The 27,481-nt window shown below is 54.5% G+C and overlaps 1 protein-coding gene and 1 long non-coding RNA gene across 3 annotated transcripts in view; one reads left to right on the top strand and one right to left on the bottom strand.

The window, feature by feature from the left end:
- Window positions 1-222: 222 nt before the first annotated feature.
- Window positions 223-27,481, bottom strand: part of CORO2B (coronin 2B) — a 131,983-nt gene continuing 104,724 nt past the window's right edge. For both annotated transcript variants that reach the window (XM_047861790.1, XM_047861792.1), the window contains 10 exons: window positions 23,591-23,707; window positions 13,909-14,058; window positions 13,117-13,281; window positions 11,044-11,160; window positions 10,814-10,918; window positions 10,179-10,275; window positions 6,474-6,586; window positions 6,044-6,134; window positions 5,702-5,841; window positions 223-2,191 (listed from right to left, as the gene is read on the bottom strand). In XM_047861790.1, the coding sequence (XP_047717746.1) occupies window positions 2,060-2,191; window positions 5,702-5,841; window positions 6,044-6,134; window positions 6,474-6,586; window positions 10,179-10,275; window positions 10,814-10,918; window positions 11,044-11,160; window positions 13,117-13,281; window positions 13,909-14,058; window positions 23,591-23,707 (1,227 nt within the window). In that variant the 3' untranslated portion in view covers window positions 223-2,059. The remainder of the gene's footprint in view (window positions 2,192-5,701; window positions 5,842-6,043; window positions 6,135-6,473; window positions 6,587-10,178; window positions 10,276-10,813; window positions 10,919-11,043; window positions 11,161-13,116; window positions 13,282-13,908; window positions 14,059-23,590; window positions 23,708-27,481) is intronic.
- On the top strand, window positions 1,644-4,806 carry LOC125167551 (uncharacterized). The gene is made up of 3 exons (XR_007152826.1): window positions 1,644-1,725; window positions 2,088-2,236; window positions 4,046-4,806. It is a non-coding gene; the product is annotated as an uncharacterized LOC125167551 (long non-coding RNA).

Consider the following 27,481-nt stretch of genomic DNA (forward strand, 5'->3'; position numbering starts at 1 on the left):
CGGCCCTCACAGAAAAGAATTATCTGGCCCCAAATGTCAGTTAGTGCTGCTTCAGAAGCCTTGCTGTAGACGAACAAAAGTGTCACATTATATCTGTAGATACAGACGTGGCTCGTTGTTCCAGAAAGGCAAGGAGCTGTGGCTGGGAAGCGGACCATCAAGATACCATGGTGACCAAGGGCAGGAGCCACTGGGGTTAAATGAGATGGTCGTGCCCGGGTGTGAGAAGTTGAAAACCTTTTATTTCAATTCTATCCTTGGGAGGCAGCATAAATAATCACAAAAGACCACAAAGGTCACCGGGGAAGAAAAAAACGGTCAAGAAGTGTGAGGAGATGAGAGGGGGACACTGTCTAGCTGCAGGGGGTGGAGGGCGAGGAGACCCTGCTTTAGCTGGCGGAGAGGGTGGAGGGTTCTTGGAGGAAAAGCCCAAGGGGTGGGGCTTTCCCTGCCCAGGTCACGTGGGGGGGTGGCACTTAAGGAGCCCTGGCCTCTGTGGATGGATGTGCTGCAGGGCAGCCAAGGGACAAGCAGGTGTGGGGGCACAATGCTAACGAGAGAGGAGTGGACACCCGTTTCTTGACCCCCCCCCCCCCCCCCGCAGGCCAGATCTCACCCCCAGACTGTGACTTTTCTGAGAGCAGTGTTTATAGACTCGGTGGGTAGTGGGCAATGAAGGGAGAAAACAAGGGAAGAAAAAAGAAAATGTGTAGAAGACCAAATGAAATCTGGCGTCGCAAAGAGTTGCGTGACCTTGGGCCACTCCTGTTTCCTCAGCTGCAAAATGGAGGGAGGATGCTCCCTACTTCTTGGAGCGGATGTGAGGCTCAACTGAGACCCTACGTGTCAAAGAACCGCGTAAACTTTAAAGTGCTATACGGACGCGAGGGGCTGTGGTCATTCTACAAGTGTAAGGCTGAAAGTGGCTGAGACACAAGCGGTGAGGGGCACACGTGGAGCAGCCCTCAAGTGGTCAGACCCCTGCTCTGCCTTCCCCAGGGCCGAGCTCCACCCTTCTCAGCCTCAGCTTCCAGGAGGAAGAGGCCTCATCTGAGGGAGTCACCTGGGGAGTAAGAGCAGAAGGTGGGGGCCAGGAGGGTAGAGGGGCACTGAGTGTGGAGGGCCTCAACTAGGCAGTGTGACACATTGGCATTACTAGTGTTGGGCAGACGGGAGCAGTGGCTGCCGGTTCTCATTCTCCACAGAGACCTGGGCACTGGCGAAGCCCGTGTGGGAGCCACTGGGAAGGGCCCCGGCCCAGAGTCTGGATACACTGGGTCCTGGTCCTGGGCCAACTGTTGACCTTCCGGGTGACTTAGTAAGTCACTTCCCCATTGCAACCCTCAGTTCTGTCCTTTGTGAAACGGGGACACTATTCCCTACCCTGCCTACCTCACAAGTTACATGGGAGAAGGGTGTTTCCAAGAGCTTTGAAGAGAATCATGGGAAGGCAAGGGGTCATTATGGCCTTGGCGAGCAATCCTCTTAATTCCCTGAAGACAAGAGAGAGGGGGGGGGAGAGACAGAAAGGAGCCGGGCTGCTTGCAACCCTTGTCAGGTGAGTGAGCCTTGTGGGGCTGGCTGCCGGGGAAGAAAGGGAGGTGCGGGGAGGGGAGGCAAAACAGCTGATGCCTGTAATCCAGCCCTTTCTGTGCAGTCCAGCGGGGATGTTGGGAGCCCCAGCGGGGAGTGCCGAGATGTCCCGGCGACAAAAGTTCAAGTTCTGTGAGTACTGGGGTCCTGGCCTCCCCGTCTGCTCCCTGGTCCATTGAGGACACCCCTCAGGGAGCCCGTGCTCTTTGCCCCGCAGGGGAGAAGCTGGCTCCTGGGGTGGCCGCCAAAGGGTGGGTCTCCAGGAGAGGCTGGGGACTTTATTAGCATGAGGTCAAGAGATCAAAGGTCAGCTTCCAGTCCTGGAGGCGGCAGGTGGGGTCCTCAGGCTGTCCCCAGCTCCAGTCCCGGCTATGTCCCTGGGGTCACCGGAGGAGGGGAAGTTAAGGGACGAGTAGAAACCACGGAGAGATCGGAGGTCAGCTTAGAAGGCAGCCCAGCCGGCGAGCTAACAGTTCTTGGGGCTGTTGCGCAAGTTTTTCAGTTCCAGCTGCAGCTGCCGAATGCGGATGTCCTTCTGGGCCAGCTCTTCTTTCAACCGCCGGATCTCATCCTGCTGCCGGAAGAACATTCGGAGGAGCTGGGGTGGAGGAAGAGAGGGGCCAGGGCGGCCGGGAGAGAGCAGGTGAGAAGGCAATTTCCTGAGTGGGTATCGTGCCCGCCCCTGTTCCCCATCAGCCTCTGCCCTTCTCTCCCAGGCCTCCCCCTGCCCCCGCTTTAGTCCCCGGAGGCTCTTGTCCCTGCAGCATGCCCTTCTCTGGACCCAGCTCATGGCTCCTACTTCCCTGGGGAGGTATGAGAGAGTCCACATGGGCCCCTTTCCCAAATATCTCAAGCTCACCCTTTTAGGGGGGCAGACATAATACTCTTACTTGCCATTTGGAATGGGGACCTTTATTATTATTAATTTTTAAATGTTTATTCAGTTTTGAGACAGAGAGAGAAAGCCAGCGGGGAGGGGCAGAGAGAGAGAGAGAGAGACAGAGGATCTGAATCGGGCTCTGCACTGACAGCACAGAGCCCGATGCGGGACTTGAACTCGTGAACTGTGGCGTCGTGACCTGAGCTGAAGTCAGACGCTTAACTGACTGAGGCACCCAGGTGCCCATATTATTATTATTTTTTAAGTAGGTTTCAAGCGCAACGTGGGGCTTGAACTCACGACGCTGAGATTAAGAATCATATGTTCTATCCACTAAGCCATCCAGGCACTGGCTTTCAGATTCCACTGAAAGGGAACCTTTCTAAAAGTCTTATATTTTTTTTAATCTTTCTTTCTTTTTCCTTCTTTCTTTCAATTTTTAATGTTTATTTTTGAGAGAGACAGAGACAGAATGCGAGTGGGTTAGGGGCAGAGAGGGAGGGAGACACGCAAGCAGACGCAGGCCCCAGGCTCAGAGCCCGACGTGGGGCTCGAACTCACAAGCTGTGAGATCATGACCTGAGCCAAAGTCGGACGCTCAACCGACTGAGCCACCCAGGCGTCCCCAATCTTTATTTATTTTTGAGAGACAGAGAGACAGAGTGTGAAGTGGGGGAGGGACAAGGAGAGGGAGACAGAGAATCCGAAGCAGGCTCCGGGCTCCGAGCTGTCAGCACAGAGCCCGATGAGGGGCTCGAACTCGCGAACCTTGGGATCTGGACCTAAGTCAAAGTCGGATGCTTAATCGACTGAGCCACCCAGGCGCCCCTATGATTCTTTCTTTAAGTGACTTTTTTTTTTTTTTTTAATCAAATCGGTACCGGTTACATCTGTTCAGAGGGATGATGTGCTATTTGCCCCTGTGCTAAATGATTCCACACACTCCTGTGGCTTCCAAGTTCTCGAATATTCTTTGCCTAACCTTTTGGTCAGGTTTCGTTTAGAAGAAAAAACAGCCGTACTGAGGTGTAATTCACATACCATAAATGCCACTCATTCTAAGTGTACAATTAGCAACAGCGAATTTTAGTAAGATTGGGTAAAATGAATTTTAGTAACATTCAGAGGCGTATAACCGTAAGTCTTCTCTTCTGTGCCACACTTCCAGTTTCTCTTCACACTTAGACCACTGTGTCCACCATTTACAGCCTAAATGTCTAGCCGGTTGATCCCAATCGGCGGCGGTGGTTAAAATTGTGGGTAAACCCAGAGTCAGCAGGCTCTGAGCGAGTTTCTTCACAATAAGGAAGGTTCACGAGCTTTAGTGCAGGTTGTGGTATCTGTGTCGCCTGCTCAGAGACCCTTGAAAACTTTCCTTCAGGTCGGTTTTGGTTCATACAAATCAGTCATAGCTCAATGTTACTTGATTTCACCGCTGCTCACCCCTGCCTCTTCCACGCTGGGTACTAGAACCGACCTCAGGCACTTGTTATGGCCCACCTGGACTATCGCAGCAACTCTCCTACCTCTACCTTCTCAGTGTGCTTAAAAAGTTTTTTTTTTTTTTTTAAGTGGAAAATGCCAAATATATACTAGGGTGGAAAGAACCACACTATGAGCCTCCAAGAACTTATCAACTGGCTTCAAGAAATAACACGTGACCATTTTTGCTTCATCTCTACTCCTACCCAATTCACCTGTCCTGCTGCCTCCAGGGATTATTTTGAAGCAAATCTCATTTATCCCATGATTCCACCCAACCCTAGGAATTGGAACATCCCCCTACAATGGTACGAAACATATCTTATAGCAATTGTCAGTCTGTCTTTCAAATTTCCCTTCAAGACTGTGAGGTCCCAGAGGTCAGGAATAGTCTTCGTTTGACAAATAATAGTGATGATCATTAAGTTGGTGTGACAAGAAACCTCCCAGATGGCCACTGTGTTATCCCCTCCCCTCGAGGGTGGACTGGGCCTAGTAACTTGCTTCAAATGAATAGAAAATGGTAGAAGTGATGGTCTGTCATTTTCAAAAAAACTATGACTTCCATCTTGGACACCTTCTCTTGCTCACTCCGCGGGATACCAGCTGCCACGCTGTGAGCTGTCCTATGGAGAGGTCCATACGGTAAGGACCTGAGGGAGGCCTCTGGCTGATAGCCCACGAGGAACCGAAACCCTCTGTCCAACAACCTGTGAGCGAATGCGTCCTTTCAGCAACCATGCGAATGAACTCAGAAGCAGCTCCTTTCACAGCTGAGCCTTCAGATGTGACAGCAGCCCAGCTGACAGTTTAACCACACGGCCTCATGACAGACCTTGAGCCATGGGCATCCATTATGAGATACTATGAGATAATAAAGGTTTGTGGGTTTAAGAATTAAGTTTTGGGGTGATGTTTGACACAGCAATAGATACCTGTACAGTTAGCCTCATTGAGCACTGAATATGGGCCAGGAAGAGTGCTAGTCTCTTAGAAAATATCTCTTTAATGCTCACCGCATTTCATATCCCCATTTTACCACGAGAAAGGTCAGAAAACTTGCTCGGGCACAGCCAGGAAACGGCCGAGCCCGGAATCAAATGCAGTGGAGTCCAAGTAGTCATCTCTACTCCAGTGGCATCGAGCCACGTGCCTGGCACAGGGCAGCCATCTGTGAACCCTGGCTGGGCTGAACTCAGTCCCTGGTATTGACACCCGGGACTGGGGGTACCATTGAAAGGAGAAGCCTTCGGGGGGCATGGGTAAGACCCAGCTATGGCTGTCCCTGGATGACCAGCCCTCCTTCTAAATGGTACAGAGAGTACTTTCATAAACACAGCCTCTTCCCCGCCAAACAGGAAATTGTCAGACCCCGTCGCTGCCGCGGTGCCAGGGAGGAAGGCCGCGCTGTAATGCCTGAGGCCAGGCTTTCCTCTGTTAGCCAGGAATTTATAACTCCCGGAACAGCAAATGACAGCGACGTTCCGAAACGGATTCATGAGCCACGGAACTGCGTGGGCTAGTGAATGCGAGGGCTGGGGGTGGGGCATCAATATCGCTACCACATCCCAGCCTCTATTTACTGGGGTCAGAGGCAACGGAAGCCAATAGCAGGCTACTTATGGCATTTGTCACAGAAAGAAAAATGCCCCAGATGGAGTCGGCTTAAAGGCCTGCAGCCCATAATTGAAATGTAAAGGTCTCGCTCTTCTAGGACCTGTGGAGGTAATAACTTATATTCCTTACCTCGTTCTCTGTCCTGGGTGGGACATTCTCTAATAAATCTATTCCATTGACCACAACGCTCTTCTTTTCTTTGATGGGAGCCTTAAATACCATTTTTGAGGACTTCTTATAGCCTTCCTTCAAAGACATGAGCACGGGATCTACGAAAGGCAAGGGAAACGTTCACACTGGCAGGTTGGTCGAGTGTCGAGTGATGGTGTTTTTCATTCACACCATCCTTGGCAGCTGGCCGAGCGTGGGGGAGTCGAGCAGAGGCCATGCAAAGGGGAAATGGGTGAACTCGAGTGAAGGCAAAAGCTGCAGTTCTCGGAGCCTCTTCCGGGAAGCCCACCCGCACGGTACCTCGGTTGATGCCCCCCAGCCATTCATCAGGGGTCAGAGCTGGCTCCGTGCCTGGCGTCATGGGGTAAATGTCTTCCTGGTAGGAATCCGACTGCAGTGAGGGTAGCAGGAGAGTGGACACATAGGGGCCGCTGAGAGAACCCCTGCTGTTCAGCAGCCGGTTCTCCTCGCTGACCTCCCGCCCAGCTCCCGCCGTCCCGCCTCCAAGCCTTTGCACTCAGGTGTCTCCCATGTGGAATCCCCACCCTGCATTCGTTAGCAAGCCAGACTGACCCCACCCTAGAACGGCCCCCAACTCCCACCCCAGATTGGGCCTGAAGACCCCAGTCCACAGGACCTTCTTCTGGGCTCCTCAGGCTTGCAGTCCGTGGCGAGCCAGCTAGGATTCAATGCGAGGGGTCCCTTTGGAGCCCAGCATGGCCCCACTCACCCTCCGGGGTACGATCATGGAGATGGGCTCAATCAGGCCCTTGAGAGTCACCAGCTTGTAGAAGCGGAACACCTCGCAAGCCGACACATCCAGCCCGTGCTTGGGCATGACCCCTGTGGACAGGCACACGTGGCTCCATGGGGTCCCAGGGAATCCCCGTCAGCACCCCTCCTCCCCGATGTCCTTGATCAAGAGTGTCCTTGAGCACTTAGGTCTGGAGGCAATGCTCTATGCTGAGGGCAGCAGGTGGACCGAGGACTTCTTGAGTCAGACCCTGTCTCTAAGTAGTAACGTCTCAAATAAGCCAGTCCTACCTCACCAGGGTGCATGCTTTAGAAATGGGGCCTTTTATAACTGGAAGGGGCTGTTGGGATAGTTTAGTCTATTCCATTCTTTATATAGATGAAACTCCTAAGGGTCTAGGGGAAGGGGCTTGCCCCAGGTCACAGAGTATGGCTGGGGCAGAGCCACAGAGCCTGTCACCTTTTTTGTTTCTTTTTTTAAGGTTTTTAAAAAATGTTTATTTATTTATGAGAGAGAGAGAGAGAGAGAGAGAGAGAGAGAGGGAGAGCTGGGGAGGGGCAGAGACAGGAAGACAGAGAATGCGAAGCGGGCTCTGTATTGTCAGCACAAAGCCCGACGTGGGGTTCGAACCCACGAACCATGAGGTCATGACCTGGGCCGAAGTCGGATGCTCAACCCCCTGAGCCACCCAGGCACCCTGAGCCTGTCACCTGAAATAAACTAGCTCCCCTAAGCCTCTGTGTTTCTGGTCCTCAGAGAGAACAAAGGAGAGAGAACCCTTTCTCCACGCACCCTAGAGCCCGAGACTGCTGTCGAGTTGTGTATCTAGGACTGACAGGGTGCGCATGCCTGGTGCATGTATTATCCGTGTGTCCCCACTCGCCACAGCGTTCCTAATGGCTGCCTCTACTCGACGCCCACCGAGGAAGCAGTGCGGTGTGGGGTTAGGAACACAAGCTTTGGGGTCGGACACACCTGGTTCTGAGTCCTGACTGCCCCTCTTTCTGGTTGGGAAGGTCTTGGGTAGATCACTGCCTCTCTGAAGGCTTCAGGTTCCTTGGCGGGTTAGAGGAGAACAGTATGACTCTTCACGAGACGGTCAGGGGATTGGGCCAGAAGATGCTCATTGACTGCCTGCCACCCTCATGAGCGCAGGGGATGTTAGTTTCTTCTTCTGTGATGTGAACAGGAGTTAAGGTTGCAGCTCTCCTTGACTGGAATGGAGGTCTGCTCTTCCAGATACAGGAATTCTAGGAGCCGCAGGGAAGTACTATCATGGTACCCAGGTGGGATTTAGAGCCAGTAGGGCTGGTTTTGAATTCTGGCTCTGCCATGCAGGATCTAGGTGACCTGCCCGGGGTGAGTTACCCAGCCACTCTGAACCTGTGAAAGGTGCCTGGCTCATGGCAGATGCTTTGCAGTGGCCGCAGGTGACGGGGGCGAGGAGAGACAGTTCTCCTTGGTTCCACTCTCCTCCTCAAGTCCTGCTGACTCGACTTCCGAAACACCTGGATTCATCTTCTCCCCATCTTCCCGCCTCCTCCTTAGTTACCATCCTTTTCCTGCAGCCTCCTTAGTTACCATCGTTTCTTGGCTAGAAGTCCACAGTGGCCTCCAAACCAGTCTCTCTGCCTCCCTCCTGTCCTTTCAAAATCCGTTCTCCCTACAGAAGCCAGAGCAATCTTGGACTAACATTTCAGATTGCGTCATGCTGTCCCATCTCCCACCCGCCTGCTTAAGACAAAGAAAGGCCTCTAGTGGGTTCCCAGTAAAACCCAAACTCCTTCCCCTGTGTGACGGATGGCTGTATGTATCAGTGGGCTCAGGAAAGAAGACTGCCCTCCCCTTCCAATCCGTTGAGGGTCTGACAATACAACAAAAGGCAGAGGAGGGAGGAAGTCACCCCTTTTGTTCCTGCCTCATTGTTTGAGCTGGGACAGCTCCTGTCACCTTCTCCTGTCCTTAGACTGGGATTCACACCATCAACTCTCCTGGTTATCAGATCTTCGGACGTGGACCGAACGTCACCTCCAGCTTTCCTGGGTCTCCGGGAAGCCAGCAGCTCTGTTTCTCCAAAGACCCCTCGTGATTATACCTTTCTAACCCATCTCATGGCATCCGGCCTCTGCCCTAAGCTCCAGATTCATGTCCCAAGCCTCTCCCCATCTTCTGCCATGTCAGAGAGTCCACGCTTAGTCACCCGGACCTCCGTTCTGTTTCTAGAATATGCCAGGCTCATTCCTGCCCCAGGGACTTTGCATCGATGATCCTTCCTGCTGGTCCTACTCTTCCTCTTTCCTGCTTTTCGGATCTCGGCCGAAAAGGTCACCTCCACGGCGAGGCCTTCCTTGACTACCTGGTCTAAAATAGCCCCCAGTTGCTCCCTGTTCTATTGCCTCATTTGATTCTCTGCCTAGACCTTATTACCATCCAGTATTTTCCTTCCTTAGGTGTTGACTGTCTGTCTCCCTTCAGTGGAATGTGAGATCCCAAGAGGAAGGCAGGGTTCTGCACTGTTTCCCACTGAGTCTAGAGGCTGCCACACGGCTGATACCCAGTAAGTGTTTGTTGAACGACGGTGTGAAAGGGCAGGAGGAGCCAGGTGTTCGGCCAGGTGCTCTCCATCTAAGCTTTACAATAGCCCTGAAAGGTAGGCTTGATTTTTCCCTATTTTACAGATGGGGAAACTGAGCCTCAGAAGGGTGAGCTATACATTTGAGCCAGAACGTCGACCTAGGTCTGACTCTACTGTCCAGGGTGCTTTTTATCCTACTTGACCAAGAGGTGACAGTGAGGAGGAGGAGGAGGAGACGACAGAGTCGGGGAGGGGCGAAGTCAATGGAATGGTCACTGGGCCTATCTCAGGGCCGCCATCTTGTTGCCAGTCACTGAGGTGGGCTCTCGGGCCCTTCCGGCACTGATGGTCTGGAAGCTGGCTCTCAGGCCGTATCCGTAGCACCCGGATCCCCAGAGGGAACAAGCCAGACTCGGGCTCCGAGGTAAGGAGGGAACGGGGCCCCCGAAGAAACTTCTTCCAACGGGCCGATTCTGACCCCAAACAGGAAATTGCTGAATCATATGCAATGCCAGTTGAGAGGAATGAAACTTTTGCTGTAAGACTTTAGCGGTGGTAGAACGGGGGGTGTGAAGAACTCACTACGCTCCATCAATTCTGGACCCTCTGAAGGATTTGCTTAGAGGCTGGGGAGCCTGGGGGTGCAGGGATGGGGACACCCTGGGACTTCCTCCTGTCCTCTCAGGCAGGGACAGAGCTGCTCCTGGAGACTGGGGTCCTGGCTTCCTAAAGGCTTCAGGAAAGTGTCTGGACCCAGACTTTTCTCTGACCTTTAGTTTTTCAACCACCTTACAAGAGTTCAGAGCCACCTGGAGCGCCAGTATCCCCATCTGCAAATGGGAATGAAGCCCGTGTGGGCCGCTGATGACCAGAGGTGATGGAGGATGTCAGGCACCATGGAATGACAGTCAGTCAGGTGGGTGGTGACAGGCTGGCAAAGAAGGGCAGGCGGACCTTCCCAGGGGCAGCATCTGCAGGTTCTGACTGCCCATGAGCTGTGGGCTTCTGGCTCTGATTTTCATTTAAAGCAGGGGTGACCCATGAACCAAACATCCAGTCTCTTGTTCTATAGCATAACAGCCATGGAAGCCTCTGGACCCCCTTACCTAGGCCTTTCTGCGGGGCTGGGGAGCGGAACTCCATGAGGTAACTCAAGAAGGGCTTCTCAGTGCTGATCTCATAGTACCGGATGTTTCCATCTCCCTGGGGGCAGGGAGAGAGGGAGGTGAGGAAAGTGGGGGCGGGGGTGGGCTGGGCTGAGCAGGCCCCGGTCCTGGGGGTCTGCTGCAGAAAGCCTCAGCGGTGGTCCAAAGACCAGGGAGACCTGGCCTCTAGACCCGTGGCCGGTCGTCACAGGGGACTTACGGGGTGATGGGGTGGAGGTGGTGTGTGCGTGTAGACAGTGTTTGTGATAGACGAGGCCATGTTTGCCAAAAAGCTCCCGGCAGGTGCTTCGAATGCTGTCATTAGTCACTGCGCTCTACACTTCAGGCTCTGAGCCTTATCCCGGTGTCCACCCCACCCCAGTGCACCTCGGAGGGAACTGTCAGTCACTGACACTTCAGTAAGAATGAGTATCAGACCTGAGGGCGGGTTTCGATCGAAGAGAGTGAGAGAGACGACCAGAGAGGTTAGCTTGGCTCTCCTCAGGGGGTAGGGCAGGAGCAGGGGCACAATGGTGGGGCAAGGGGGTCTCCCAACAGGCTGCCCCAGCGCTCCCCACCCCCCAATCTTTGACTACCTTTCCAGCCAGGTAGAGCATGTGGGTGTCAGCATCGTAGAAGGGGAACAGGAGGCCCGACAGCCCATCAATTTCCTCCTCGATCAGGGGCATGGATAGGTCCTCCTGCAGGGAAGAAGGCCCATATCAGCTTACGTCCAGGCAGGACGGCCCCTTACCTTCCCCGACCCCAGCACAGCCCCCAGGACTACAACTCTTTCGTGTCACCGCCTGGCCTCCCCGTGGCTGACCTGGTCCCAGAGGGCGATTTGTCTCGTGTTCCACCTGGAGACCCCTGTCGTGAGCAGTCGCTTCATGTTTCCCAGGAACACCACTCGGTTCACTCTGTGGTTTTTGCAGTTTGCCTCCTGGCAGGGACAGAGAAAGCTGCTAAGCCACGGCCGCTGGATACTAGGAAACCGTAGTAGGCTCAATGGGGGCCCCCAAAAGATATGTCCATGCCTTAGTCCCTGGAATCTGTGATATGGGGTCCTTAACTCCCCTGGATCACCTAAAGGTCATGGCGAGCATCCTTGTAAGAGGTGAGAGATACAGACACACAGAGGAGAAGGTGATGTGACTCCAGAGGCAGAGACTGGAGGATGTGGCTCCCAGCCAAGGAGGCCAGCCGCCATCAGAAGCTGGAAGAGGCGAGGAAGGGTTCTCTCCCAGAGCCTCCAGAGCTGAGAGAGAGAGCTGTAAGCCACTGTTTGTGGTGATTTGTCACAGCCGCCAGAGGAAGCCAGGTCAGGTGCTGTGGAGCAAGAGAGCCCTGGGACCAGGAGCCCAGGGAGCACAGGGGACTCACGGGGTCACTTCTCGATAACTTGCTTCACCCAGGGCTCCTTCTAACAGGGCCATCCTCACCTCCACTCCCCCTGCCTCTCGGCTCTCGTCCCTTCCTTCTCCTCCTAACATGCAACAGCCCTTTGCCTGCATGAGTCAGCATCAGGTCGGGTACCAGAGGCTGGCGGGGTGGTGCAAAGACTCAGGCTGGCGTCACCTGCTCTGGATTTCAGTTCCACGTCTGTCAAAGAAGGGTGGCCCCGAGGAGTCCCACCCCTCTGGCCCGCGTCACGTCTGTGGGGTGGAGCTTGGGTTCTCAGCTCCTTAACTTCTTCTCCGCTCAGCATGGGTTCTGGACCCACCCCCCTCCCACCCCAGCTTGGTCTGAATTCTTTAAAAAAATTTTTTTAAAATTTATTATTATTATTATATTATTTCTATATAATTTATTGTCAAACTGGGTTCCACGCAACACCCAGTGCTCATCCCAACAGGTGCCCTCCTCCATGCCCGTCACCCGCTCTCCCCTCTCCCCCACCCCCGATTCCCCCTCAGTTTCTTCTCAGTATTTAAGGGTCTCTTATGGTTTGCCCCCTTCCCCTCCTCCATGGTCTTCTGTTAAGTTTCTCAGGATCCACATATAACTCTGCCCGCAACTGAGTGTCCGTCTCTACCCCCCTCCGAGGCTCAGTTCCCCTGCGTGAAAGGGGGAAGAGCAGCCGAGCCACCCCCCCCCCCCCCCTTAAAGGCTGTTGTGAGGATTAAAGGAGTAATGTCCTGGAGCCCTTGGTACAGTGCACGCCACACGGGGAGCTCTGAGTAAATGGCGGTTAATGCTAATGATGCTAATAACTATGAGTGTTATTCTCTGCGATGGTGGTAGTAGGTGGCTTTTTGGTCTTGCCACTTCAGACTCTTCTGAGAGAAACACAGCCGGGTCAAGCATCGGTCCTTTCTTGGGTAGGAGGTAAACCTCACATTTCTCCCAAAGTTTCCCTCCCATTCCATCCATGTATGCCCCACGGCCGGCACACAGTGGGTGCTTGAGAAGTTCATTTCTTACTCCCCAACGGCATCTAATCCCTTCCTCGCGGTCAAGACCCGGAACACTCAAAGATCAAGGTGGAGCTAAATTCTCCATCAACCTCCCCGCTTGGCGCCATCTCCCTCAGGCCGGTCCCCACGCAGGTGCCTGGGTAGCGAGTCCCAAATCCCCTCTCCTGTGCCCACGATGGGGCTTGGGCGATACCCAAGGATTTGTGCCCCGAAGGGTGCCACCAGTTCTGCCCCCGGAGCAGGCCAGAAGAAGCCCGTCTGGGGAGAGGGGTGCAGTGGGGATGAGAAAGGGTGCTGAGGTCTCTCCCCACCCAGTCTAAGCAGGGCCCCGAGAAGCACCCAGAATCCACAAGGTCAGCAGGGGTGCAGGCCAGGTGCGTGGGAGAAGGGGAGCTGGCACAGCCTTTTCCTCTAGGCCTGCCTGAAAGCCAAGCCCCACATCCCAACACCTTCCCTTCCCCTCAAAGACGGTGGGGCTTCACCTGCAGGACGCGGCCAGAGCGTGGCTCAATCACGCGAAGCTTCTTGTCCTTGCACGTGGTGGTGAGCAGGCTGCCGTCGGTGTTGAAGGACATGCAGAGGATCACATCTGAGTGACAGTCTATCATCTTCACCGGCTCACCCACGTCCAGGTTCCAGATGAGGACCTGCCAGGGGGGTGGGCATGCCGGAGGCAGGGTCAGCCCTGCGGCTGCACCGTGAGGCGCCTGTCCCGGTCTGCACCCGGCGGCCCCGGGAGAGACGCCCCGTGCCGGGTCGGGGTGCGCTGGGAGGCGGGGGGGTGGCGTTAAACTCTATGTCAGAGGCTGATGCTCCCTGCTGCGCAAATCCACTACTGTCCCTCGGCAGATCCCAGCCCCAGCCGGGATCGGTTTCTGCTACCAGCAAGAAGGATTCATGTTCCTGGCCAGGGCCCCGTGCTGTTCTCTTCCCTCCACCAACTTTGCTCCTTTTTCCCACCAGGAGGGCAGCGGCCACTTCTAGATTTAAGAAGGGGCCCGGCAGAGGGTGTGGGCACGGAGTGGGCATTCTCTTCCAACCCGTAGGAGCCAGAGAAGCCAGACAGGCAGCCTCCATGGACCCCGGGAAAGACAGGGCGCACAGAAGATGCCCGGCGGTGTGCAGCGAATGAAGGAATGAATGGACAGGGGGGTGGGACAACGCTGATGAACGTGCTCTGGAAGGTAACAGTGGCCCCTACAGGCAGCTCCTCAAGACCCACATTGCTCCCCCCACCCCCACCCCCTCCCCACAGCCGCGGCCTAGCAGCTCACCTTGTAGTCATAGCCGGCACTGAAGAGGATGTTGTTGGTCGTGGGGTGCCACTCGACCAGCCCCACGCGCCGGCTGTGCCCGTGCAGCTCGAGGAGAGCCTCTGTCATGTTCCGCTTCAACCCACCCTCGGGGATCTCCCAGATCCGCACCTGCAGACCGGGGGGGGGGGGGGGGGACGGAGGGCTGAGTGGGCAGGGTCAGGAGAAGCCCCTGACGGCCCCCTCCTTCGGACACCAGGCTTCCCAGATCTGCCCAGGGAGGCATCTGCTGGCCAGTGAGGCGGGTAGCGCCTGACTGAGGCCCGGGGGAGGCTCCGGGGTGCACTTCAAGAGGAAGGTGACCATCTCTTGTGCCTTTGGGGGGGTTTCTCTGGCAGGCCTCTGCAGCCCTAGACAACTCATACTGCCGGGATATTGCTACAGTCTAGTTTGTCCCAGAGGGCCACACAGTAATCAGCTTTTGGCCAGTGTTGTATTAAAAGCCTGCCTCCGCTTCCCTTCCCACACCCTTCTAAGAGCTCTGACCTCTGTCCCAGCAACTCTGCTGATACCCCATGGAGCCGTCCCTTACTGTGCCCCCCACCAAGGGTGGACACGTGAGCAGAGGAAAAGCCATCTGGGAGGCTGGAGGCCCGGAGTCTCTCCTGAGAGATGAAGAACTAAGGGGCAGAGGTGGATGGGACGCTGGAGCCCCCCGGGAGGATGGGCAGAGCCTGGATGCTGCCACTATTCGCAGTCTTCCGGACGCCTGGGTGGCTCAGTCGGTTAAGCATCTGACTCTCGGGTTAGGCTCAGGTCATGATCTCACGGTTTCGTGAGTTCGAGCCCCGCGTCGGGCTCTGCGCTGACAGCGAGAAGCCTCCTCGGGATTCTCGCTCTCCCTCTCTCTCTCTGCCCCTCCCCCACTCACGCCGTCTCTGTCTCTCTCAAATAAATAAATAAACTAAAAAAAAAGAAGAAGCAGCAGAAAGATGATGGGCCAAGCGAAGGGGGGACACACGGAGAAGCAGAGAGCAGAGGCCGTGTGGCCCCAGAGAGAGGACGTGCGCAGTTTCTCTGCCATCTCTTGTCCCCCTCATTACTGACGTTAGCCGTGGGGGACTTCCGTGTCTCTGGCCAAACATACCCTGAGCGGTTGCAACCGTCTCCTCTACAAACGGGAGAGGAAACCCTTTGCCTTGCTTTGCCTACCGGTAGAATCAAACGAGATGCTGGTTGGCAAAGTCTGTAAACTGTAAAGTGCTCTAAAGACCTAAGGAGTTCTAGTCCTCGTTATAATTGTTGTCGTCAGTAATGCCATCGGTTGCGTGCTCCCTGGAGAGGAAAGAACACACGTGACTGCCATTTAGGACACCTTTAAAGCAAATCTTTTGAAAATCTGAACTCCACCTTGGCCAGTAAGGAGACAAATGGGAAAAACAGCTTTGAGATACCATTTATAACCTTCCAAAAGAGCCACCCCAGGAGGGGACAAGGGCCAGGGGTTGGCAAGATTATCTCCTGGAACTTGTAGATTCCATCGGTGTTGGTAGTATTATAAATCAGAGTAACTCTTTTGGAAGCAATTTGGCAATCTTTAGTAGGAACCATAAAGACATTTATGTTGTATCCTTTGACCTAGTAATTTCACTCTGAAAATCCAATATAAGCAAAAATCTCCATACATGAAGGTGTTCATTGCAACACAGAAAATTTAGAAACACTCAAAGTGGCCAACACTAGGGCAACAAATTAATATGTTATGTCATTATGCGATGTTAGCTGTTCAATGATAATTCCGAAGCCCATGAGTAAACAGGGAAAGCCAAAGACAGTCCTAGGGACAGGGGAGAAGGCTGGGAACTGGGGGCACCCCTGAGGGAATTCCCTTGGCGGTTTCCCTTCTTGATGTTTCCCCCTGCAGATTCTAGCAATGAGTATTTCCCACATCATGTGTGTTTCCCCGGAAGACCCAGCTCTGCACACGCAGATGTGGGAGGCATGGTGTGAGAAAGGCAGGTTCAATCAAAGGTTTGGGGTCACCCTTAGGTGTATCATTCTGTTAAAAAAATACACTCGGGGTGGGGGCCGGTTGCTGGGTGGCTCAGTTGGTTAAGCGTCCAACTCTTGACTTCCACTCAGGTCATGATCTCACGGTCCGTGAGTTTGAGCCCTGAGCCAGGCTCTGTGCTGATGGTATGGAGCCTGTTTGGGATTCTCTCTCCTCTCTCTCTCTCTCTCTGCCCCTCCCACATCTCTCTTTTTTTCTCAAAATAAATAAATAAATAAACTTAAAAAAAAAAAAACACTCAGTGGGGCGCCTGGGTGGCTCAGCTGGTTAAGCATTTGACTTCCACTCAGGTCATGATCTCATAGTACGTGGTTTCGAGCCCCATATCGGGCTCTGTGCTGACAGCTCAGAGCCTGGAGCCTGCTTCGGATTCTGTGTCTCCTTCTCTCTCTCTCCTACTCACGCGCTGTCTCCGTCTCTCTCAAAAATAAATACACATTAAAACAACAACAACAAACCACTCAGGGCACCTGGCTGGCTCAGTCGGTAGAACATGTGACTCCTGATCTCAGGGTTGTGAGTTTGAGCCCCACACCGGATGTAGAATTTACTTAAAAAATAAATCTCAAAAAAAAAAAATGTTTAAACAACACACTCAAGAAACAGTTATAATTAGGGGACAGTTCGCGATATTTTTCTGACATGGTAATCGCCTTTGGTTGCTCCAGCTCTCTGCGAAAGCCCAGCGCTCAGGAGGCGCCTGGCTGGTTCAGTTGGTAGAGCGTGTGATTCTTGATCTTGGGGGTCATGAGTCTGAACCCCATGTTGGGGGTAGAGATTACTTAAAACCAACAAAACAAAGCCCAGAGCTCGCACACAGCCCTGCATGGTGGTGGGGGTTGGGGGAACGAGGTGATAGGGGACCCAGCAGGACCCAACAAACCACACACCCCACACTTTTTTGTCTTTTACGCAGAGGGAGGCCGTTACACATGTTCTTCTGCAACTTGCTTTTCTCCCGTAACAGGTAGTGGACATCTTTCCACACCAGGACACATGGATTTACCTTATCTTATTAAGTGGCTGGGGCGGGGGGGGGGGGGGGGCATCTGATGCGTGACTGTGCCAGGATGGGTTTAATCAGCCTCTATTAACGGACACCAGGGTTCTGCCCACTTTTGTCCCTGTTACAATTCACTCTGTGCCGAACAGTCCTGTAATACAAGCTTGAGAGTGGATATTTCTGTAGGGCACGTGCCTACAAGCGTTTCATTTTTTAATAGTCACTGTAAAACTGTCCCCGAAAAGCTGTCCCAGTTTTCACCAACAGAGTCTGAGAGCACTTCTTTACCTAGGTCTCTAACTCTACCTTCAAAAATAGACTTCTGTCCACCCAATAGGTTGACAATGACATCTCACTCTTCGGGTTTGCATTTCTTTGGTTCCTAGAAATACTCGGCATCGTCTTCTGTGTTTATTGTTTGCGCTGGAGGAGGAAGCTCTGGAAGCTTTTGGACTCAAAGGGATGAGCCTTTGAGGGTCGTAATGAAAGGCCAGTGTGGACACGTCTGGAGGCAGAGGATGCTGTCTATGGGCACCTTATACCGTGTCCTGAGGACAACAGATGAGTATATACACGTGGACACCAAGGCAGTCAGTGCCTAAGTGTTGACTGAGGCAGGAGAGTGGCCTCTGGGCTCTGAAAGAGATCTCTGAAGCAGAGATTACAGACTCATTCATTCCACACACGCACCTCTATGAGCCAGAGTCCTGCTAGCCAGGGGATTGTGCTGAGCTCGCCCGGTGTCCTGCTCCTGAGCAGCACACAGTGGGGCAATTAAGGGCAGAGAACCCATGGAAACAGAGCTGAAGGGGGGCTAAGGGTGGGTGGGGAGGGTTTTGGCAGAGCAGGGCTACAAGACAGGATGTTGGCCCAAGTTTGAAAAGAGAGGTTGGGGATGTGGGGAGGGGGGAGGAGACAGACACAGGACCAGCGTGCATGGGGGGCTCCGGCACGGTGGCTGGGGGAACCGCAGCCTGACCGGGGTAGAGCAGGCCGGCAGGGAGCGGAGGAGGCCAGAAGCCATGTGTGTCACACCTAGTCACGGAGGCCTCAGGAAGCAGCTTCGCTTGGGCCGGGTCTCAGGAAGAGCCCATTTCCAGAACAGTCCAATTCCTGAGCGTCAGCTAACTGAGGCGTGTCCCACGCCAGGCTAAGGTAGAGGCGCGAGGGAAGCTGTGAAGCGGGGTTCCGCCCAGGTTCTAATCCCACTCGCTGCTGGATGACCTTGGAAAGCCAGCTGACCTCTCTGAGGCTCAGGCTCCTTGTCTAGATGATGAAGAGAGACATGTGCACCATGTAGGGTCAGACTACACTGGGCTTCATGTCCGTGGGAGTCTGAGGCTTTCTAGCCACAGCAGCGGATTTGCTGGGATGACAGCTCGGCCTAGGGACCCAGGGGCTGAGCCAAGGGGATGGGGACGGCAGGTTGTGTCTGTGCCTCTGAACTGGATCCAAGTCCCATCCATGGAGCCGAGGCCTGCAGGGGAAGGCCCAAAGAGCTGTTTTCACCAATGACTGTTAGGTGTAGGGTCCCTGGCAGGGCTTGGGGGACCCGATGGAAAATGTCCTACAGAGAGGGAGAGAGGCACCTTGCCTCACCCCCATCTGATACCAGCCACTTCCCTCCCTGGGCCCCAGTTTTCTCATCTGTACGCTGAGGCCATACTAGTTAATCTCCTGAAGTCCCCTGCGTTTGACATCATCGAATGTATCACTGGCGAGGGGGCGAGACGCTGGGTCTCCTGCTATAGCACATAGCTGGCACCCTGTGCCATGGGAGCTCAGAGGAGGAGCTGGAGTTCACAGTGGGCCTAAGCCGCTGGAAAAGGAATTCCAACCCCTTGGTCTTCAAGGGTTTGTTTGAAGCAAAGAGCCGACGCGTGGGGGAGGAGCACTGCGAATCGGCTCAGAGGTTGCTCTGGAAAGTTACTTCCATTCAACAGGAAACCTGGTAAGGGCAGACAAACCGGATTTCTGGAAGGAAGGGGTGGAGAAAGGTGGCAAAACACTCTCTCTAGCAAGCCAGCTGCGCCCCTTTTCAGGTCCCTGGCTCAGAGCCCTGTTTAACTCAGCTACATTCAATGCAACCAAATATGTTCCATGGCTCCCTATGTCACACACACCAGATACGGGGCAGGAGAGGGTGTCCTTCATCTCAGCAGCTCACAGTTTTGTGGGGGAGACAGCAGGCTGGGCAGACAAGGCTAACGGGAGACGGCTGATAAGGATGGTTAATAAAGTTACAAAACCAAGTGTCCCTGTGCCTGGGGAGGGGGCAGCTGGCGAACAAAGGGAGAGCTCTGCAGTCTAACAAGCTCTGTTCAAATTCATGCTCTGACCTCAGCGGCTTCCCCCATTCCTTCCTTCTCGCCTGGACTGAATCTGACACCTTAGAGAGGACACGGTTTGTCCTTCTGCCTATCGATTCCGAAAAAGAGAGCAGCTCCCCAGTGCCAGGGCCCAGACAACCTGCCAGGCCATCCCCCTGGATGGTCGACTCCTCCATGCAGGGGTAGGATCCCCTGTCACCCTTCTTGCCTTCAGCGCAAGGAATGATGCCTGGCACATACCTGTTGAATGAATGAGGCAATGGAAGAATCCTAGAAGCCCAGAAGCCTTGCTATCACATCATCAGCAGGTTCAGCAATGAGTCATGAGTCATCCCCTGACCTGGCGGAGCCCTTACGCCAGCTGGTGGTGAGCTGGGTAGATGCGAAATCACCCCTGAAATCCTGGTTTGGAAGGGGTGGGGGGACTTCTCTCTTGGATTTTGAGGTTCACCATTCAGCTTCATCTTTACCCGGAAACCAGTGACAGAAGGCCTATTTGGGGGCCCAGCGAGCAAAGAATGACATGGAAAGAGCACTGGGTCTCTGACTCCAGCTCTCTGGTTGCCCCAGGGGCTCTAGAGAGAGTTCTCAGTAGACAAGAAACACGAACCATGGTGTATTTCGTTCTGATGCTGAACCCAGTATGATCTCCATTTTACAGGGGGCAACTTGTGTGCAGAGAGTTAAAAGAAACTGGTCCAAAGTCACAGGTCTGGGAAGGGGCAGAACCAGGATTTGAACCCAGGCCTATGGACTCCTGAGCCTGAGTGGCAGGTCTGTCGGTGAGGCCCCAGCCAGGCCATCGACCTCTCTCAGGGTGCCTGTCCTTCCATCTCTGAAAGGGGTACGTTGCTCCCTTCTAGCTCCAAGAAGTGTTGGTTCTCTAGAGGGTGGTGTGTGTGTGTGTGTGTGTGTGTGTGTGTGGAAGGGCAGGGTGGTGGGTGGCTTCTGGCTGCTTCCCCGCAGGGCCGATATCCTGCCCCATCCCACTCCCAGTGCCTCGGGAGAGGGGCATCCTCTCTGAGGGTGGGGGTGGGGAGGGAGGGCAGCCTTCGGATAAAGGAGCAGAGGAAGAGAAGGCAGAGGAAAGCTGCTGAGCTCAGCCTGCCCGGGAGAGGGGCCTGCCTCCCTCTCCCCCCACCCTGCCCCTCCCTGGGACCACCCTTTCCCTCTCCTTGAGATGTCAGAAACCTCTCCCTCTCTCTGCAGCTGCTGGCCCTCTGGGAAGGCTAGGAGCACGAGGCTGGAAACCCATAGAGCCCTTCCCCGCCGCCTGCCAGCCACCCTCCCGAGCTGCAGCAGAAGCTATAAAAAGCACAGCCGTTCAACAATAGGTGACATCACCCAGCGGCGGAAAGAACTGGATTCTGCCAGATGCCAGGGAGAGTTATGGCCCCTTATCTCTCCCTCAGGACGGGAGCCCCTCGGGAAAGGGCCTGGGTATGTTCCACTGGACCTCTGGCGGGACGGGGTCAGACTCCCGAGGCCCTCCTCTCTCCCTGGGGGAGGGTCGGGGCGTAGGGGATGGATTTCACTGGAGGATTTTCAGGGATGGGGCATATGGGAAAGGAGCTACGGAGCTGGGAGGGCTGGCTGGCTCCCTTCAGTGTCCTCTGGACGTTCTGAGAGACAAGCAGAGGGCAGTGGAGGGGTGAGAAGAGGTGGGCAGGCACTGCCTGGAGACATGGTCTGGATCTGCTTCAAACAGCTCCTCTCTAGCCCTTGCCGGCGGGTACCCTCCCTAGCCCCCCGTGAGTAGCACAGCACCTGGCACTTAGTAGGTCTGCTGACTGACCTCCTAACCCTGGTTCTGGATGTCACGGCTGGTGTGCAGGAAGTTGGTCATTTGGGCCGGAGTGGGTTGAGGAAGGGTGTCTTGCCCCTCGAGGTGCTTTGATGGAGGCAGGTCTGACTGGCCTCCTCACCTGACCTTGGGAGGTGCGGGCTCCTCCCCCGCACATCCCAGGACCTGCGGAGGATGCCTCCCCTCCGTGTGCCCTCCGTGGGTTCCCGGTACGGGGCCTGCTCAGACAAGACACCGAGATGTCAACGCTGAGTGTTTGACGGATCTGAACTGCCAGCCTTCGCGGCGCTGAGCCTCAGTTTCCTCATCTGTAAACCTAAGACTTTTGGTGAGGTGCTGAGGAGTGCTGCCTGGGAGTCCGGAGACCTGGGCTCTGGCCCCGCCTGTGCCCCGCCTCCCTGCGTGACCTTGGACTCGGTGCTTCCCCCGGGCTTCAGGGACCTTCTGCGGGAGGGGCTACTCCAGCATTGGGGTGGCCAAGCCACATTCCAGGGCTTGTTTGGCTCCGGGAGGGGGGGCCTCCTCTACAGAGCCAGCCGTGAGCCCTCCGGCCCGCCAGCTCCCCTTCCCTGATCCCTGGGGTGCACAGCGTCCCCCACTCATGTTGAAATCCTACCCCCTCAGCTGACAGTATGCGGACTCAGGGCCTCTGGGATGTGACTAACTCATGAGGGTGGAGCCCTCAAAAGCGGGATTAGTGCCCTTTTCAGAGCCTCCAGAGGGACCCCAGCCCCCTCTGCCATGTGGGCCTACAAGGAAAAGAGGGCCCTTCCCTGACCACGCTGGCACCTGATCTCGGACTTGAGCTCCAGAACTGTGAGCAAGTGACTCACTTTACAAGCCACTCAGTCTGGTGTTTTGTTACAGTGGCCCGGGGACTATCCCCCCCCCACCCCCCGCCCCTGCCCGCAGGCCTGTGCCTTCTCCCCGGGCCTCCTTCAGCCCCTTCTCTGCCTGCAGTTAGCTTTCCCTAACTCCCTGTCCCCTGCCTGCCCTTCCGGCAAAACGAATCCCGCCTCCCCGTGTGCCTAGCGCTCTGACTTCATTCTGCTCAGCGAGTGGCGCCCTTCTGCTGGTGATGTTTCCGGAGCGGCACAGAGACCAACAGGCATAGTGCTGGGCACAGACCTCCTTTCTCCCTCACAGCGGCTGCCAGAAGCACGGATCACTCTTGCCGTTACCCAGAGGAGCAAAGCTGAGGCTCAGAGAGGGTAAGTCACACGCCCTTGGTCACCCAGCTGGCAAGCGGTGATGCCAAGATTCAATCCCGGCCCGTGGGATTCCACAGCCGGGCTCCCTTTGAAGGGCAGCACCCGGGAGCACGGCGGGCACACCGCGGTCCTTCGGTCAGTGCGTGCAACACTGAAGAGGGCCGCTCGGCTGGTGTGGTCGGGGCCGGGGCCTGATGCTTTTCCTGACACGGGGCGTGGAGAGCTGGTTTATTGGCCGGGCTCCTGGAGCAAAAGGCACCTGACTCACAGAGCAAGAAGGTGCTGAGCTAGAACCGGGCAGGGCCGTCAGGGCGAGCGACCCTTCCTCCCTCCCGCTGAGTCAGGCAGAAGCTTGGACCAGAGGTGGAGCCAGGGCTCTGAGAGCCCTGGTTTGTCTGTCCCTCCCCGGGTCAAGCTGGTCACTGCTCCTCTCTTTCCCAGCTGGCTGCCCTGGTGAGACCCGGGACACCGGGGCGGGGTCGGGGGGGGGGGGGGGCGGCGGGCAGAGGCTTCCAGCCCGGACGGTGTGGACTCGCGTCATGACGTCACTTGGTTGAGCGGGGAGAGCACGGGCTGTCCAGCCAGCTCTTAGAGGACTGCTCCTCGGCTTCCTAGTTGTGTGACCTTCCCGGCCCTCACTTTGGGGGCGGCAGTGCCCCTGTCACACAGGAGGACTCACCACACACACTCCAGCTCAGACTGAGAGGAGGAGCTCCGTAGGAGGCAGCCCCCACTTTCAGCGTGTTTGCTCCCCCCACGGCTGATGACTGTCGCCAACACCTCAGCAGGCAGGGACAGAGCTGGCTGGGGTCGCCGCACCCCTCTGTGGGCTCTCTGCACCCGGACGAGAAGGCTGGACGGCTCCCCCACTGGCCCCCCTCTCCCGCCCAGCCCAGTGCCTGGCGCACCGACCGCTGAGCCCTCCCGCCCCACCAGCTCCAGCTGCGTCCTTCCCAGCCCAGGGTGGGCAGGAGGGAGACCACACACAGGGAGCAAGGTCTCCTTTTGAGGCCACCGACGAGCGCCGAATCACGTACCTAAACTCCTTGTTTTAATTCTCGCCTACAAAATCGACACCTCCAAAGGAAATCACACTCAAAGCACAAGATCTGCCAAACGGTCCGTGGGTTCGCTCTCTTTGTCCTTTCCCTAGCTCCCTCCCCACCCCGGGGCTGGCTGGAAGGGTGACAAAGAAGACAGAAGAAGGGCAAAGACGGAGAAAGAGAGGAGTTTAGGAAGGGAGGCCTCCAGGAGGAAGCAGGGGGGAGGCCCCTTCCTGCTCACCGACGTGTCCTCTGAGCACGAGGCAATGATGTTGTCAATGAATGGGTTCCACTTGATGTCCAGCACGTTGCCTTGGTGACCACAGACCTTGGGGTAGTTGGGTTCAATCCTGCCCGTCTGCCGAGGAGGAAGAGAGAGAGAGAGCAGGGGATTAGTTTGATGGGCCTAGGGTGGTCCTGAGAGGACAGCCTTTATTCTGGGCTTCTAAACTGGACTGGAAGGTCCTCGAGGACCTACCCACTATCTTATTCACCTCTGCATTTCTGCACCAGGTTGGTTCAAATTGTTCTGTGGCTGTGTCCTCCCCAACCCTGAATGGTAATGGGGCAGGGGACACAGAAGAGTGATACACCCTTGGTCCATACCACACCCCTGTGCAACTTAGGAAAAGGTACCCCTTCCCCAAGTGAAAGTTTCAAGTTAAGATGCTCCTGTTCACCTGAACAACCAGAGCCTAGAGGGCAGCAGGCGTGGCAGTCCACACATCCAGCCACGGGGCATGTGCCCTCATACTGCCCCCAGTGCCCATACTCCCCCCCTGCCCTCTAGGGAGGCGCCAGGGTCAGCAGGAGGCTCCTTCCTGCTGCTCCAGGAGTCAGCAAAGAGGCCTGAGTCTCTGGGTCCACCTAAACACTATCGTATAAGTTACTCTGCCTACGATGTGACCAGTGCCGCTCCCGGATGTGGATGCTTGTTCAGTGCGTATCTTAAACACCTGTACCCAGTGGCCTGTGGTTCAAAGCATACTCTATGGAGTCACACAGGCCTGTGTTTGAATTACAGCTCTGCTACTTTTTAGGTACGTGGCCTTGGGAGAGTCAGTGAAGTTCTCTGAGGTTCAGTCTCCTCATTTCTGAAACGAGGGCAGTAACACCTGCCTCTTAGCCTTTTGTGAAGAGCGAATGAGGTAACGCCTAGCAAAGTGCTTGGTGTGTAGATTATCATCATAGTGAATGCTCAATATATGATGGTAGTAGTATTCTCATGCAGATTAGATAATGACACCTCCTCCAGGAAGTCCGCCCTGATCCCTGAATGGGTTAAGAGCTCCTCCTCTATGTGCTCATTGCATTCTGTGCTTCCTTCTATTACAGGCACCGTCATGCGCCGTTGCAGCCTGCTTCTATTTGTCCGTGAGCAACTGAGGACAGTACCTGTCTCTTGTCTCTGATTGTCCAGCTCCTTACAAGCCTGGCACGCACTATATGCTAGGTATATAACCTGAAAGACAGCCTTCAAAGGGAATTGATTCGACAAAAGATGGAGGGTCGGGGGGAGGGAAGGGAAGGGCAGTCCGTTTAATGAAGGGAAGGAAAATGACAGGCAGAAGCTGTGTTTCCATCCCCAGGCTTTTTAATGCTAGATTTTTGGGGCATCGGAGGAAATAGGAAGGATCTTCCCAGTCACCGCCCATTGGCTAAGAGTGGTTAGGTCCTCAGAGGCACCTTAGGCAGGTCATACCTTCCTGCTTTAGGTTCCTCCACTGAATAACGAAGAAGACAGTCCATTTTTGTAAAGCCTCTGCTCGCGTGCCCTCTGCCTCACCAGTACGGTGGGGTTATTTCAGAACATGTGTCCTGCTATGACCTCTCCCCACCCACTTCCTGTCCGAATCTCCATCGGCTCATTTCCAGATCAGCTGGGTTTTTTGTGACACGGCAACGGTGAGATGGGTAGAGAAAAAACAGACCCAAGAGAAAGTGGCAATGGTGGAGAAAGAGAGAGAGGAAAACAGCACCCGAGGGGTACTCAGGAGAGCTCCACTGACATTGTGCATTGTGGGAAAATTACAGAATGGACGAAAAGGGTCTGGGGTGTACCAACACCAGCTACAAATGGTCCCCTTTGCCATTTTATGGGGGGATGCAGTTAGAGCTGGAAAGCCTATTTCAATGACTTTTGGGCTGTCGGACTATTTCTTTAAAACGAGACTCTAAGCAGAGACTGAGCCACATGTGACCATGGCTTTGGTCAGGGTTACACATGATCTTCTTTTGGCTCTCACACACCCTGTGATTCAGGTATGAGGACCTTCAGGCCCAGAGAGCTTAAGCAACTCACACGAGTTTACCCGGCTGAAGGCCAATCAGGGGTTCCTGCCGAGGGGTAACCCTCAAGGCTAAGCTTTTCGAAGCCCACTCTGCTCATTTTGGCCAACTCCCCTCGTGTAGTCTGACCTCTAAGGGCAGACAGGCACAGCGCTCGCTGCTCCCACAGCTCACACCCCCCTCTGACAGAGCCGTCCCTTGCATCTGATCCCAAAGGCTGCATCTGAGCGGTCCCCGAGCAAATCTTCTGCATTAAGCTTTTGGAACCCAGCCCAGCCCAGCCCAGGCAAATCTGAGGGGCACCGAATCAGTCGATAGGTGGCCATCGGCTAAAAGCAGCTCCTGGCCAGCAGCCTGTGCGGGTGATGCACCGGACGGACAGGTTAAGCGGCATCACTGGAGTCCACTGAGGATGGGGCGAGGTCAGAGCCCTGCACTGGGAAAGGAATTCGTCTTTTTAAAGCTGAGAATGATCCTGATGTAATGTACACCCCAGGTGGACCTCGCCTTACACAATGGACACATTCCCCAGTGGGGTGGGGAATTACGACTGTCAGGACTAAATCACATTGTTGCTTATGTGAACGGTGACCCCCTAGGGTTGTGCAGTGTGTGACCTGGTTGGCTGCACATAATAGCAGCCCTCAAGGGAAGATCCCCCCCACTTTCGACCTGGCAACCCTGCTTTTCCTGTTTATATCGTAGGGTTCTACATAACATTTTGCCTGCAACACGAGTTCCACTGCTAAGAAAAAATGTCTGAAAACCATTGTTCTATGGAGAAATCAAGTAAATTAAAAAACACAATTATTAACCCCAGGAAGAAGGCTGTATAAGAAAGCGAATGTAAATCATAGTGATAATGATTTATGTACAACATTTACATAGTTGTAATAATATAAATCCTGAATATTTATTTAAACAAGAGTTACACTATAACATACTGGGGGCACAGAGGTAGGGAAAGTGGGTGTGCGTGTGTGTGTGTGTGTGTGTGTGTGTGAAGAGGGGAGACTGAGCTGGAAGAGAGCCAGATCCTCAAATTCCATAATAGGAAGTCAACACACAATGTCTAAGATTTAAAAAAATCCAGACAAGGCAGTGAAAGCATATAATTAAGAAATAGGGGGGTAAGTGCAAAAAGAAACAGCTAAAAGCAAGGAACAGAGTTCCCCTCGGGGTGTGTAGCAAAGGGGGAGAGGGAGTGGTTACAGGCAGTCGTGTGCTGGTAACTGTTTAACTGGTTCTCCGAGGGAAAAAGGCCCTGGTTTGGAGCATTTGCCAATCCCAGTGGCAAAAATATTCCCACTACGCTAATTGTAATCTACCAGGGTGACGTCACCAAAAGTAGAGTCGGAAAAGCCTCACAACAGACCCATTACGTAAGCTTTCTACCATGTGCGTATAATAGACACAAGTCTCCTCAAGAGCACAGAGAGTGGTAAAGTAACCAGGGAGTAATGAGTTATTAACATTCAGTACTTCTGTTTCTGATATAATTTATTTAATTGCAAGTTTGCATAACTTGGTTTTTAATAACGGCCATGTTGACCAATCGGCGTGGCAACGGGCTCTCACAAGCCGATACAAGCCACTTGTACCCTAGACCTCAAAGTAGCCCTGGGCTTTATGAACTCTGGACAGTTATCACTCCGATGGACATAAAAATTAAAGCCCAAATAAATAAAAGGCACACACTAGGCGTTCTAAAGGAAGCTGGTTCTGTTGGGTTTTTTCTTACATGGGAACAATCCCCACCCCAGACCCCCCCCAAACGCCGCTGTTTTCTGTTCCGATGTCTGTGAAGTCACAGACTGTGAAATCGTGACCTGAGCCGAAGTCA

The sequence above is a fragment of the Prionailurus viverrinus genome, chromosome B3 (genome assembly GCF_022837055.1).
Source record: "Prionailurus viverrinus isolate Anna chromosome B3, UM_Priviv_1.0, whole genome shotgun sequence".
In the NCBI taxonomy this organism is placed as follows: Eukaryota; Metazoa; Chordata; class Mammalia; order Carnivora; family Felidae; genus Prionailurus; species Prionailurus viverrinus.